Source organism: Fundulus heteroclitus, unplaced genomic scaffold, assembly GCF_011125445.2.
Source record: "Fundulus heteroclitus isolate FHET01 unplaced genomic scaffold, MU-UCD_Fhet_4.1 scaffold_365, whole genome shotgun sequence".
NCBI lineage: Eukaryota > Metazoa > Chordata > Actinopteri > Cyprinodontiformes > Fundulidae > Fundulus > Fundulus heteroclitus.
This window is the reverse complement of record NW_023396776.1, coordinates 113,462-125,062: the sequence shown is the minus strand read 5'-3', so window position 1 is coordinate 125,062 and position 11,601 is coordinate 113,462. Positions and strand designations below refer to the sequence as shown.

General features: G+C 40.0%; 1 protein-coding gene across 2 annotated transcripts in view; it reads left to right on the top strand.

The window, feature by feature from the left end:
* Positions 1-9,948: 9,948 nt before the first annotated feature.
* Positions 9,949-11,601, top strand: part of LOC118556302 (breast carcinoma-amplified sequence 3-like) — a gene marked incomplete at its 5' end in the record, with an annotated part of 66,655 nt that continues 65,002 nt past the window's right edge. For both annotated transcript variants that reach the window (XM_036130607.1, XM_036130606.1), the window contains 1 exon segment: positions 9,949-10,082. In XM_036130607.1, the coding sequence (XP_035986500.1) occupies positions 9,949-10,082 (134 nt within the window).

Genomic DNA, 11,601 nt, shown 5'->3' with positions numbered 1-11,601 from the left:
TTTTAGAAAAAATGTGAGCCAGGTAGCCATTGAACCGTGTAAGACAGTGTGAGCATTTCTGGAGCTCCCTATTCCCGTCTTTAACAAACGTGCAATGAATCATGACTTTTTGGGTTAATTATTGTTTAAGCATCAATATGCTTAATATGCACTAGTTTTGAATTGGGAAGCATACATAAAAATCTATTTCATCATTGCTGTGCTTAGAAACAAGTTTCTTTTGTTTTATACATGCTGGTTAAATGTTCCTCAAGGTTTGCCATAGGGCAGCCAGGCAGTAAGCAGACTGCTGTTTTGTATGGAAGTGTTGGAAAAATAAAAAGGTCCCGCTGAGCCATGTGGTGACCCAAAAGGCCAGCTCGGAGTCCAGTCTCCTTCCATCTCATGTGGTGCCGGTAACAAACCCAGAAAGCTCTGTTGCACTACTAGTTAGAGGGTTAGGGTCACAAAGCAGTGCACTGGTTACAGAAAAAAAAAAGTGGATTCTGGCGTCTCTGTTTTTGAGCAATGGGAGAAGACCGCATCATAACAAGAAGAAGGGTAGGAAGACAACAGCTGTTAACAAAGTTTTTTTGTGGAGCTGTGACTGCTACTGCTTAGAGAAGGGGGCTATCCACCTGAGATGTTTTTTTGTTTCTATATTTGTCCAATGTACCACAGAGAGATAGTAAAAATGCTGACAGCCTAAATAAAAAAACTGAAGCACATTTTGTAAAACATCAGCTCCTGTCACGCCCATGATGTGTCTGTGTCGCTTTTCCATCCCTGTTTTACATAGTTTGTGAGCACTGGTGTCAGGATGGGGTATTCTACATTTGCACCAATGTCATTGTCTCATTCTGTGTATACATTTTTTCCATATTTAAGGATCTAGAAATGAAGTTTAATGCACTTTAAACAGTCTGTGAGGACCCCTTTGTGGGGGCCCATCATATCTGCATAGTGTAGGATTATTACTATTATTTTTGGGTTGTTGCTACAACATTCATGTTGATTCTGTTGTAGGGACGCATACGTGATACAACATCTCAGAGTTGTGACAGTGATGCTGCTGAAATGTCCAAACACACTTATGTTTATCTACACAAGGTAGACATGCAACAGTGTGATGTGAAATAACATATACAACAGTGGTTGGGTACTGTCTAGGTATTGTCTTCTAGAACTTTCTCAGATTTTTGGGGCCACAGAAAGAACTTTAAAATGTCTCCATCCACGGTTGATTCGACTTGTAGTAACAAATATAGTTTTACTGATGAAGAAATTAAAAAAGAAATGCTAAATCCTGAGATATTGTTTTCATTTAGTAACAAGTGCCCTAAATTAAAAGCCAAGACTCCACTCTTTAAACAAAAATACAGTAGGTAACTGTAAATTTAACATGCTTTCCTGAGTAGCAAAAAGAAGGAAAATTGTCAGTTGTCTGATAGAACTGTGTGTCCATCCTCGTGTGGGGAAAAGTCTCTTTCATTACCTTTTTCAGTCCCATAAAACGCTGTATTTTTTCAACCATCTAGATGTTCTGGATATGGAAGTTTTGAATATCCCATCAAAGCCTTGGGTAATGGCAGATGAATCAAGGCTAAAATTCTCCCCACACGAAACTGTCCCATAAACCATATTCCTGGTTTAGTAACATGCCGGTCTAATGAATAGCCAGGCCTGTTGTGCCTGACCATTGAGGCAGCTGTGCCATGAAGGCAGCTCTCCGTGGTGTAATAACTCTGTCTCTCCATCTTACTGATGTGTGAAAAAAACCAGGCTGCCGCTGAAAAAACGCTCGACCCACATGCACATGTTGAACACGAGGGGAATTCCCACACACAAGCAGCCTGACTCCGCCACACACTTCTAGCCACACATTTAGCTTGGATTGAGTTGTGTCTTCACACTAAGATAGTAATTAGCTCTCACAGCTGCCTCACATGTGATTTACAGTCGGTAAGCTGAAGGGATGCTGTTGACTTTTTCCAGGTTTTGGTTTGGAAAAGGACATGTTGTAACTTTTGCAGTTTTCTGGAAAGACTGACCTTTTTTGAAGTTACTACCTTTGTTACAAATCCTAACCTGTCATCTAGAATTTAATGGGATGACCTGCTGGCTTCTGTTGAGCAGAGAAAGAAAAAAGGAAAATTAGATGTTCATTTTCCACAAAATAAATTACTATATGGAGCGCTGGTAGACATGATGCGGTTTCTTACACCAGACACCTCAGCAGTGTGGTTTCACTAAATACCCATCCAGTACTGTGTCCGACTGGGACGACATCAAGAGGAACAGCAATTTGACAAGGGGCTAAACTTTATAATTTGTTCAAGCTGAGGGTAAAACTCAGTTGATGTGTTCCAAAAGAGGAAGAGATTAAGTTGTTTTTCAGTGGATTTGGGTATGTGAATATTTAATAATTCCCTTTTACTTTATTGAAAAATTCCAGTGATTTAAATAAAAGAATAAATGATAATGGCTTTAGATTTTTTCTGTAAAGTGAACCAACACACAATCTTTGGAGAGGAATGAACTAGGACACTCCTACATTTATTTCCACTTAAAAGGGCAAAAATACATCCCAGGCCTATCACATGAGGTGCTCATGATAGAACATCGTTGTTTGCTCCTGTCTGCTGAACTAAGAGTTGGAAGCCATGTTAAGATCAAAAAAGCTTGCTTAGGCCTTTGGAAAAACGATGAAACAGCTTAATTGTCTGGTAAGAAATTTATAGAGGTCACAAAAGAATTGGAAATCAACTATTTCACTTTATGGAACATAGCCTGCAAGTAGAAAACATTAAAAACAACTTCCAACATGCCAAAGCCTGACCCTACAAGCAAATTCTACATGAGAGCAGACTGCAAGATGCTAAAAGAAGTCTCTAAAAACCCTAAAGTGTCACTAGTGTCACATCAGTAAGTGTTATTACCGATGTGAAAGTTCACATGTAGAATACATCAGAATGACATTGTTCATGTTTACCATTCAAGGAGTGAAAGAGAAAACCTTTGCTATCTAAGAATAACCTAAAGGGCAGATGGACGGATGAGACTAAAATTGAATTATTTGGACATAAACCAAATGCAACGTTCCAGGAAAAGAACTCTGTGGCAACTGTGAATTATAGAGCTGGAAGTGTCATGGTTTGAAGATCATTTGCCTTTGCAGGACCTGGTCAGCTCAACATCATAGAATCCACAAATAATTTGACCGTGTATCAGAGTGTGCTTCAGGAATACATGAGAACATCTTTAAATAATAAAATCTTGAGCAGAACCGGACCCTGCAAACATGATAATGACCTTAAGCCCATCAGTCCAACAAGAACTGGCTGAAAATTAACAAATGGACAATTCTGGAATGAAGTTAAAGCTAAGATCTTGGTCTAATTAAGATGCTGTAGGCAGACTTGAAATAGGGTGAAAATCTCAGAGCTGAAAGTGAGGAGTTAGGCAAACCTTGCTCAGACCGATGTCAGAAACTGGGAGATGGCTACAAGAAGCATCTCACTGAGGATGTTTTAGCCAGAGGTGATAATTAGTTAATAGGGAGTAAGGTGTCCTAATTTTCTGCTCAATTATCATGTTTTGTTTATTTGGTAAAATAAGATTTGAGTTTGAGTGTTTTTGTTGACTAAATCACTTTCTTTGCCAAAGATAAATGAAGAAAAGTGTGATTTGAAATTTCTATAGACATTTTCTGTTTTTTTAAATGATTTTAGTTTACCAGTTAAACTAAAATTAGAATGGGCAAAATGTATTTTGTGTACCCATACTTTGTGTTCATATTTCAATTTGAATTGTTATAATAAATATTGTACCCATGGTGGCTCAGCGAAGCATGTGATGTTTATAAGACAATACACTGTTGGTATTTCAAATCCAGCAACCTAGTTGCATTAGAAGGTTGAAGAAAAAGTTTTGGACATTCATCTTTTGAAGAAAAGTGTCACATACCAGTAGGGTCAATTTCACTGGTTATACTTAAATTTCTGAAAACCTGGATGATGACAGAGCCAACATTACTATCTTACTTTGCATTTATTTACACTTAATTTGCACTGTTAGTCTGTGACGTTATTCAGGTAGAGTCATACAGTTCTAAAGATATAATCTTTTCCTTTGATTTTCATTATAGCAGTGTACAGTTGTAACTTAGAAAAGTCTTTCTTGGGACCAACAAGTAAGACTGATTGAGACCCTGCTGATTATCACATGCAAATTCAAGTTTAGGAAACTATGTAAATGCAAGATTAGATCTTCAGCCTCACTGTTTGACTGCTCTAAAAAGGGATTACCTTCTGAACGACATCCTAAACAAGATAATATGGACTGTAGCAATTTGTTTATGAGTCTTTTTAACTGGGACAACAAACTAGCCAAGGTGTTTAAATCGTCTATAAACTGGTATTTGTTCTTGGGAACAGCTGCCTTGTCTGTGACAGTCAACTGTCGAAATATCTCTCTTCCTAAAACAACTCAAGCAGGACCTTTGCAAATACGTAAATACTGCATAAAAATGGGCTTAAATGTTTTCCGCCTACGTAGATGAAAGAACAAGCCTGAAGCCCTGCCTTGAGAACAGTCATGCTTTGTGAACTTGACCGCCACGGTGCCTGCCTTTGTGTCGGCACTGCTTTAAAGCCAGATGACTTTTGCCCTGTTAAAAGGGCCGGCCTTCCAGCATTGGAATATCAAACTAATAGCGGCTTGTCAGCAGAGTTAGCCACACACAAACACCTTTTTTCATATCTATTAATATCACAGGTGGTCTGCCTGTGGAGCGCATAGAAAAACACAACCCTTGGTTTCAGCCCACTGTACATCAAATGAACCGTAAGCAGCCCCCGCCTCTGTTGTTTTCTTGACTTTTCCTTTGTTGCTTTCATCATTTGAAGTCAAAGTACAGTATATGCCAGTGTATGGTTTATATCTTATATCTTTACATATTCTTGTAAATAAAACTTTAGAACCTGTTGTGTTTTCCTTGTGTTTACAAAATGTAATGGTTTGATTATTTTTTTTTTTATGGATGTTAAATTAACACCATTTGGTGAGTGTGGATTATTCCTTTAAATGGATTTGTAATTAGCCTGACTGCACCATCTTTTCTATATAACAAATACTCACTGTTCGGTTTCCCTCGTGGTTACTTTGAAGCCTGGTAGATACAAACCAGCTCATGTAAGTTTGGGGTTTCAATTAAAGGATAAGGACACTTTCTGGTACCTCTTCAATTAACATTGTGGGCAGAATTAGTGCTAAACTAAGCAGAGGATACTTACCCATGGTTATAATATTATGTTTAATTTCTGTTGCCAAAGAGAAGTCTTACATACTTCTTGACTGAATACCAGAGAGTGTAGCAAGGTTTTATTTATTAATGTTTTTAAGTTTAAAGCTTCAACTCGGATGTAAGGAGATGCTGCAGGCCTGAATGGTGGGAAGAACCTTGATTGTTAAAATATTTAGTAGTTTTAGATGTAGTCAGAGCACCCCTTGCAATTTCATGCTTTTGCTTTCCATGATACCATGGAAGAATGTAGAGTGACTTTGTTTCATAGATTCATGTATGTTCAGGTACACGAAAATCCATCTCCAAATACCCCATGGAAGTATTGTGTATCTGCTTTACCCTTGGCTAATTAGGTAGCTTTAACTAAATAACCCTCTGGCATTACTTTCACAGCACACATGGATTGATCACCAGCTTATTCAGGCTGTGACCGATCAATCAATGACAAAAAGGTCTACCACATGAGAATCGTAACTCTGAAGTGCCACATACACTGAACACATGTTTGGTTGCCACAGAACTGACACAATTTCCACTTAATCTCATGCTCTGCTATGCAGATGCTCTGTCTGCGCCGATGATGGCTAAATTACCTTAGCTGTATGAATGTTTGTTATGGCCCTTCAACATAGGATGCGATACACCCGCCGCTGCTCTCTGAAACCCATTATTTTCAACGGTATGCGCCAAGCACAGCACACCGCTTTGCGAGCTCCATGCACGCCACGATCAAAGTTCAACTATGTGTAACTTTGACCGCGGCGCGCAGTCTCTATAGAAACTTTTTTTTCGGGCGGTAAGACCAGTGCTGCGTTGAGCCCCACGGGAAGCGCAGTGCACACGCTGCATCCTGTGTGGAAGGGCCTTTAAGGCTCCAAGTGATAAGACAGTCTGACTTACTTTCTTGATAATGCATATAATAATTGTTCAACAGCTAGGGGGCAGTCATAGGCTGTTTATAGCATTGAATTTTCAAAACCTATGCCGTCTTTATGCAGAAGATCACTGTGAATCCTACATCCTTCCTCCCAATAATCATTTACCATAACAAGGGGGAAGGGGGCTTGCTGCAGCATTTTATATAACCTAGTATGTAAATTCCTTTCTTTTTTTCTTTTCTCACTTGTTTTACCTTACTCTGCCACCCCCCTGTTCCATCTGCCATTGTTATGCATAAAGCTTCCTCAACCACTTTGTAAATTAATGTTCTGTCCACTATTAATGGGGCTTGAGCAGATGTTTTCTGTTTGGATTGCCAGAGATGGGACAGTACAGCTTGCAGCGAAACAAAACAAAAGACTCCTTTCTAGGGCTGGGGGTGGGGGTCAGAGAAACTAAAAGCAGACATTTATGGAAATGATTATTCAATTTTCCTCATGTTCCATATGCATGTATGCATGTCTTACGCACATGGCAAATTAGAGGTAATCTCTTCCATTTTAGTGCATGTCAGAGTGTGTGTGCTGAACGATCCTTAGTACTAAAACCTCCCAAATAACACTGTGACCTCTAAGACAAGGTGTTATAAATAGGATGTGTCAAACCATGCTCTGGCCAGCCTCTGGTTTCCCCGAAACCCTGTCTTTTCAGCCGCCGAGTGGCTCAGCTACTTTTTAATTTGGCCTTCCTGCGGGCTAACCGACTGACGCCTCTCGGTGAGCGCATCTGTATTTCAACACTGCCGCAAAATCCCAAATCCTTGGGCTCTGACACTCAAAGCTTTAGCTCCTCTGAGCCTTTACTTTTTTTGGGGCCCTAACTCCATCGTCAACAAAAGAGAAACACCGGCCCAGGCCAGAAATCAGAAGCCAACTTTCATCTGTTGGAAAGCCAGAGGGCAGACTCTGCAGCCACCAGGAGGGCAGGGCTTGACCAAAACAGAGAGCAGAGGAAGACTAAAAGAAGGAGTGGAGCGTGGGTGAGGGAGGCTTTGAGAGCGAGAGGAAGCTCCCAGATAAACAGACCGCAGCGCCTCAATTCCTAATCACCCCGCGCTTCCGTTTCCAGACTCTATAATTAGAAGGGCCCCGTTCCTTTTTTCTGTGTATCCCCAGTTGACGCAAATGCTTCTTGTGGCTTGGCACCTCGTTTGGGGTGTGGGTTTGAAGAGTTTACAGGCCCTGGGCCTTAGCTCGCTGCCTTTCTGGTCGCTGTGATACAGCATGAAAAACTAACCACTGTCTCGGTCCACACTTTGCTTGGCTCCACTTGATAATATACATGACCTTACTGCTTATCCTCTTTACCTCCCTCATTCCACCTCTGCATTATCTTTAAAGAGAATCATTTAAAAAAGAACACTTTTAGCGGTGAACAAATGTGCTAAATTTATGAGATGTGTAATATTTCTTCATTTTTTTTTTTTTAAGGGTGTGGGGGAGTGTTTTCCATCTCCCTTGCACATGTTGCTAAATCCTTTTAATCTCCTGCCATTCTAGCCTCCTCTTTTCACATTTGACGTGCCACCAAATAAAGCCCGGCCACTAATTAAAACCTACTGCCGCTTCCATGAAATAGATTCCAAGTGGAACAACCCTCAGGCAAAGGACTAATTATTTTGGTATTACTTGTGTCTTGGAGTCGTCAGAATGTGACGCTGGCCAGTTTTTAGAATCTCCATCAGTGATATCATTTTAACATTCTCTTTGCAACATATCAAAAAGCTTCTGCCTCTGGGTTTGGGCTTGTGTCTGAGCTGCCTTTTGGCCAGCCAGACCAGCTCAGATCTGGGTTTGTTCTGGTGTGGTTTGTTGAGCATGTTGTTTATGGTGAGGGCCTGTACTTTCTGCAGTTTGACGAGCTTCAAATAAAATGGGGCCAAATGAATGGGCCTGTCAGTGTTGGTTACACTTGCGCTGAGCTGTGGTTCGGCGTTTCGGGGATTCTCAGTGTGCATGCACACAGCCATAGTGATCTTTAGAGGAATAGATGCTTGGATGCTCTCCTTCGCAGATACTTATCATCTTGTCGTTCCTTTAGGGAGCACACGACTGGAGCCCTACACTTAACCAAACCGAGCTAGGATGTGAGAGAAAGCTGGGTTTTATGACAGGAACAAACTATAGCTGGTTTAATGGACTTGTTTGTTTGCTTTAAAGGCACAATAACTCTGTCATGCTGTCTAGCATCTTTCCTGCAGAGTTGGGAAAGCTGGTAGACTTTGTGTGGTCCGTTGCAGAGCAATAAAATCTAAATAATAGGTTTTGCTTTATTTTAGCCACCTTTAGCATTTCTTCTTAATAGTTCAATACAAAATTACTTTGATTACAGCTGTTTCCTACAAGTTTAGAAAGTTATCAGTGAGAGTTCTGTACTCAAATTGGTACAGCACCAACATTTATGGACATTTCAGGTGGTTTTAGTTTGGTGAACTGATGTCAGTCTGTAAGATAAAGAGGTCCTCTGAGGATGATATATATGCTGCACTAGTGATTTTTACAGTTCAAATCTATGAGTATAACTGTATTAGCTATTGGAGGCTAAAACCAGCAGATTCCAGTGCTATTACAGGATTAACTATAAAAAATATTATACAGTTGTAACGAGCTCTCAAGACAATACACAAAATCAGGTTCATGACAATAAGACAAAGGTTTACCAGTATTTAAAGCTATGAATTAGAGAGGCCCAATTAAAAAGGTCTCCTGATAACAAAATGTTTTAATAAGTAGCATAAGAGTCCTTGACTAAATTCAGTTCCTGTCACCTGTTGTTGCTGGATGTACATATGTTATCAGCTGTGACCTCAGCTAGTTTTATTTAAAATTACTCCCTATTTTTATGTGCATGTCGGACAAAACTGTGTTATAGACATGACTTTATTTTTAATTTTTTTGGCAACTGAAGAGGGTTTTTACCAAACAATCTAAAGCTGCACTCAAGTTGTTTCCTCTATTCCCATGTATGCTGGCTTGATGTAGAAAAGGTTACAGTGTGAAAGAATGAGGTGAAATTCACAGTGTTCTGCAGCATCAAGGTTAGGAGTGGACATTTTGTGGTTTCTTAGTCTCCTTTTATTTATTATTTATTTTTTCCTATGAAAGGCATTAACTGTCTATCTGGCAATAAAGTTCCAATGCTCTATGAGTAGCCTCTGTAGTCAGATAATCATTAGCTTCATCAGAAAGTCTGTCGGGTGCTGTCAGCTCTGGAGTTGAGCCTACTCAGGTGAGTAAAGCGTCTCCACTGTGTTGCACATTAAGCAACGCTTTGATTGTAAATTTGCTGCCATATTTATTTGCAGTGGGGCAGAGGCGAAGTTTAAAAGGCATGTCAGAGGTGCAGTGTTCCTGCTGAAGAATTTCTTTATCAATCTGTGGTTTATCAAACCATGCCATACCAACTTTATTTTTAAAGAGCTTTAAAACAACCACAGCTGAAACAAAGTGCTGAACATACCAGCAAACGGTAACCATACATTAAAAGAACGAGAATATATAAATAAGGCATAGCTACAATAAAAGATTAAGCACGATAAAACCAATTCAAACAAACCAGGTCAAACTAAGCCTCACTAATGTTGAAAGCCACAGAATAAAAACAGATAATATAACAATAAAAATCAGCTCATATAACAAAGAACATAGACAGACTAAGAGGAACCCGTTGCAGGTTATGTTGTGACCAGCTGCTGATTTCTAACGCTGTCACTGTGCTCATTGCAGGAATGCTCCTGGTGACGGCCGACACGCTGGGCCATGACTTCCATGTCTTCCAGATCCTCACCCACCCCTGGGCTTCCTCCCAGAGTGCTGTCCACCATCTCTATACCCTGCACCGTGGGGAGACTGAGGCCAAGGTCTGACACACAAATTCAGACACGACTCAAATCGTCAAGTTCATGTTTGAACAGAGTGCGTCAAATATTCTGCTTGTAACTGTATCAAGCTCTAACCCTGGCTCCAAGGAATAAACACAGCCTTTATCTGTTGAACCATGATCATCTTATTGACTTTTCAGCATTTACCTGAACAGTCAAAAATCTCTCATTTTTAGATATACCAGAGACATTTTGGCCCATATTATTTAATTTAGTGCAAAAACGGAAATACTGATTTAAAGAAGTGACACTGCGCTGATGTAGTTGAAAAGAGTGTAATGGCTCTTATGTGTTACGGTTTATTGACTGGCGTTACGAGTAGTTATTTTTTAGTAAATACTTTGCCTTTTACCAAAATGATTCTATATTAAGATAAAACAAGATAATGGTTTGAGGTGAGACGCATATGACCTTTTTGGAGTTACAGTGACACGCTACAAAGTTGTGTAATCACGTTTCTTTTAAAAACATTCATTAGGAACATTATCAGTAAGACCACTGCATTGACCATTAGAAACATACAGTCTTCATGTTAAAAAGCTTAGAAACATTTTCATCCTATATTTGGGAATTGAATTAGATGTTTGACCTTTTTCTTTCCTGTTCTACACAATCCTCTACCAACTTCACACCTGGGAACTTCCTGTGTAATACGTGTTACTCCATGTTGTCTAAACAGCCATATGACACGTTATATTTTAGAAATGTCACTTGATCTCTTGGAGGTCTTGTTGATGTGGACCTTGTTGGACCCCTTCCCTGTTGTGCAACAGCATGTCTGGCCTGAAGGAATTTACTGTGAAACATCAGGGAACGTTTGATAATATCTGGGGGAGGAAGGATGTGGCTGCCTGGGGTTTGCCCAAAGACAACCTCTCACCAAAGTATGGAAAGTAAAAGGAACACAAGGACTATTGGTTGAAACCCAAGAGGTAACCCTATGTTACCTCTTGTAATAGACCCAACAACTTTCGTGTAATTCAAACTTTGCGAGAAGAAAATATTAATATTAATATTAAACTCTGATAAAAGTTTTGCTTTAGGCTTGGTATTTTTCAATGAAGTGGCTTATTTGTTAAAAGTGAGATGCTTTTGTGAAAGATTATGATTTAACGTTTTTCATTCAGCTAGTTTTCTTTCTCCAAATGTAAATGCAAACTCCAGGAGAACACCCACACTTAAGCAAAATCAGGATGTAGTGAAAGTAAAAATCAATTGTCTTTTTCAAAGCAACCCCCCCCCCTCCCCTTGCCCCCCTTCAAACGTTTTTAACTGTGGTGTGCAAAGACTTTGCTAAGTAAGTTAGAAGAGCTTACTCAACAAAAACGGCTTCAGGCCTTGTTCGGTTCAGGATTATTGACTGGGAAAACACACCGTCACACACAACCTCTCACAGGCTGTCTGGAGTTCGGTCCGCTGACCGGCTGCACACTGAGCCTGCTTTGATCCGGCCCGCTGTAAACATTGAATGCCAAGCTTCAGCCTAGTGCTGGGGCCA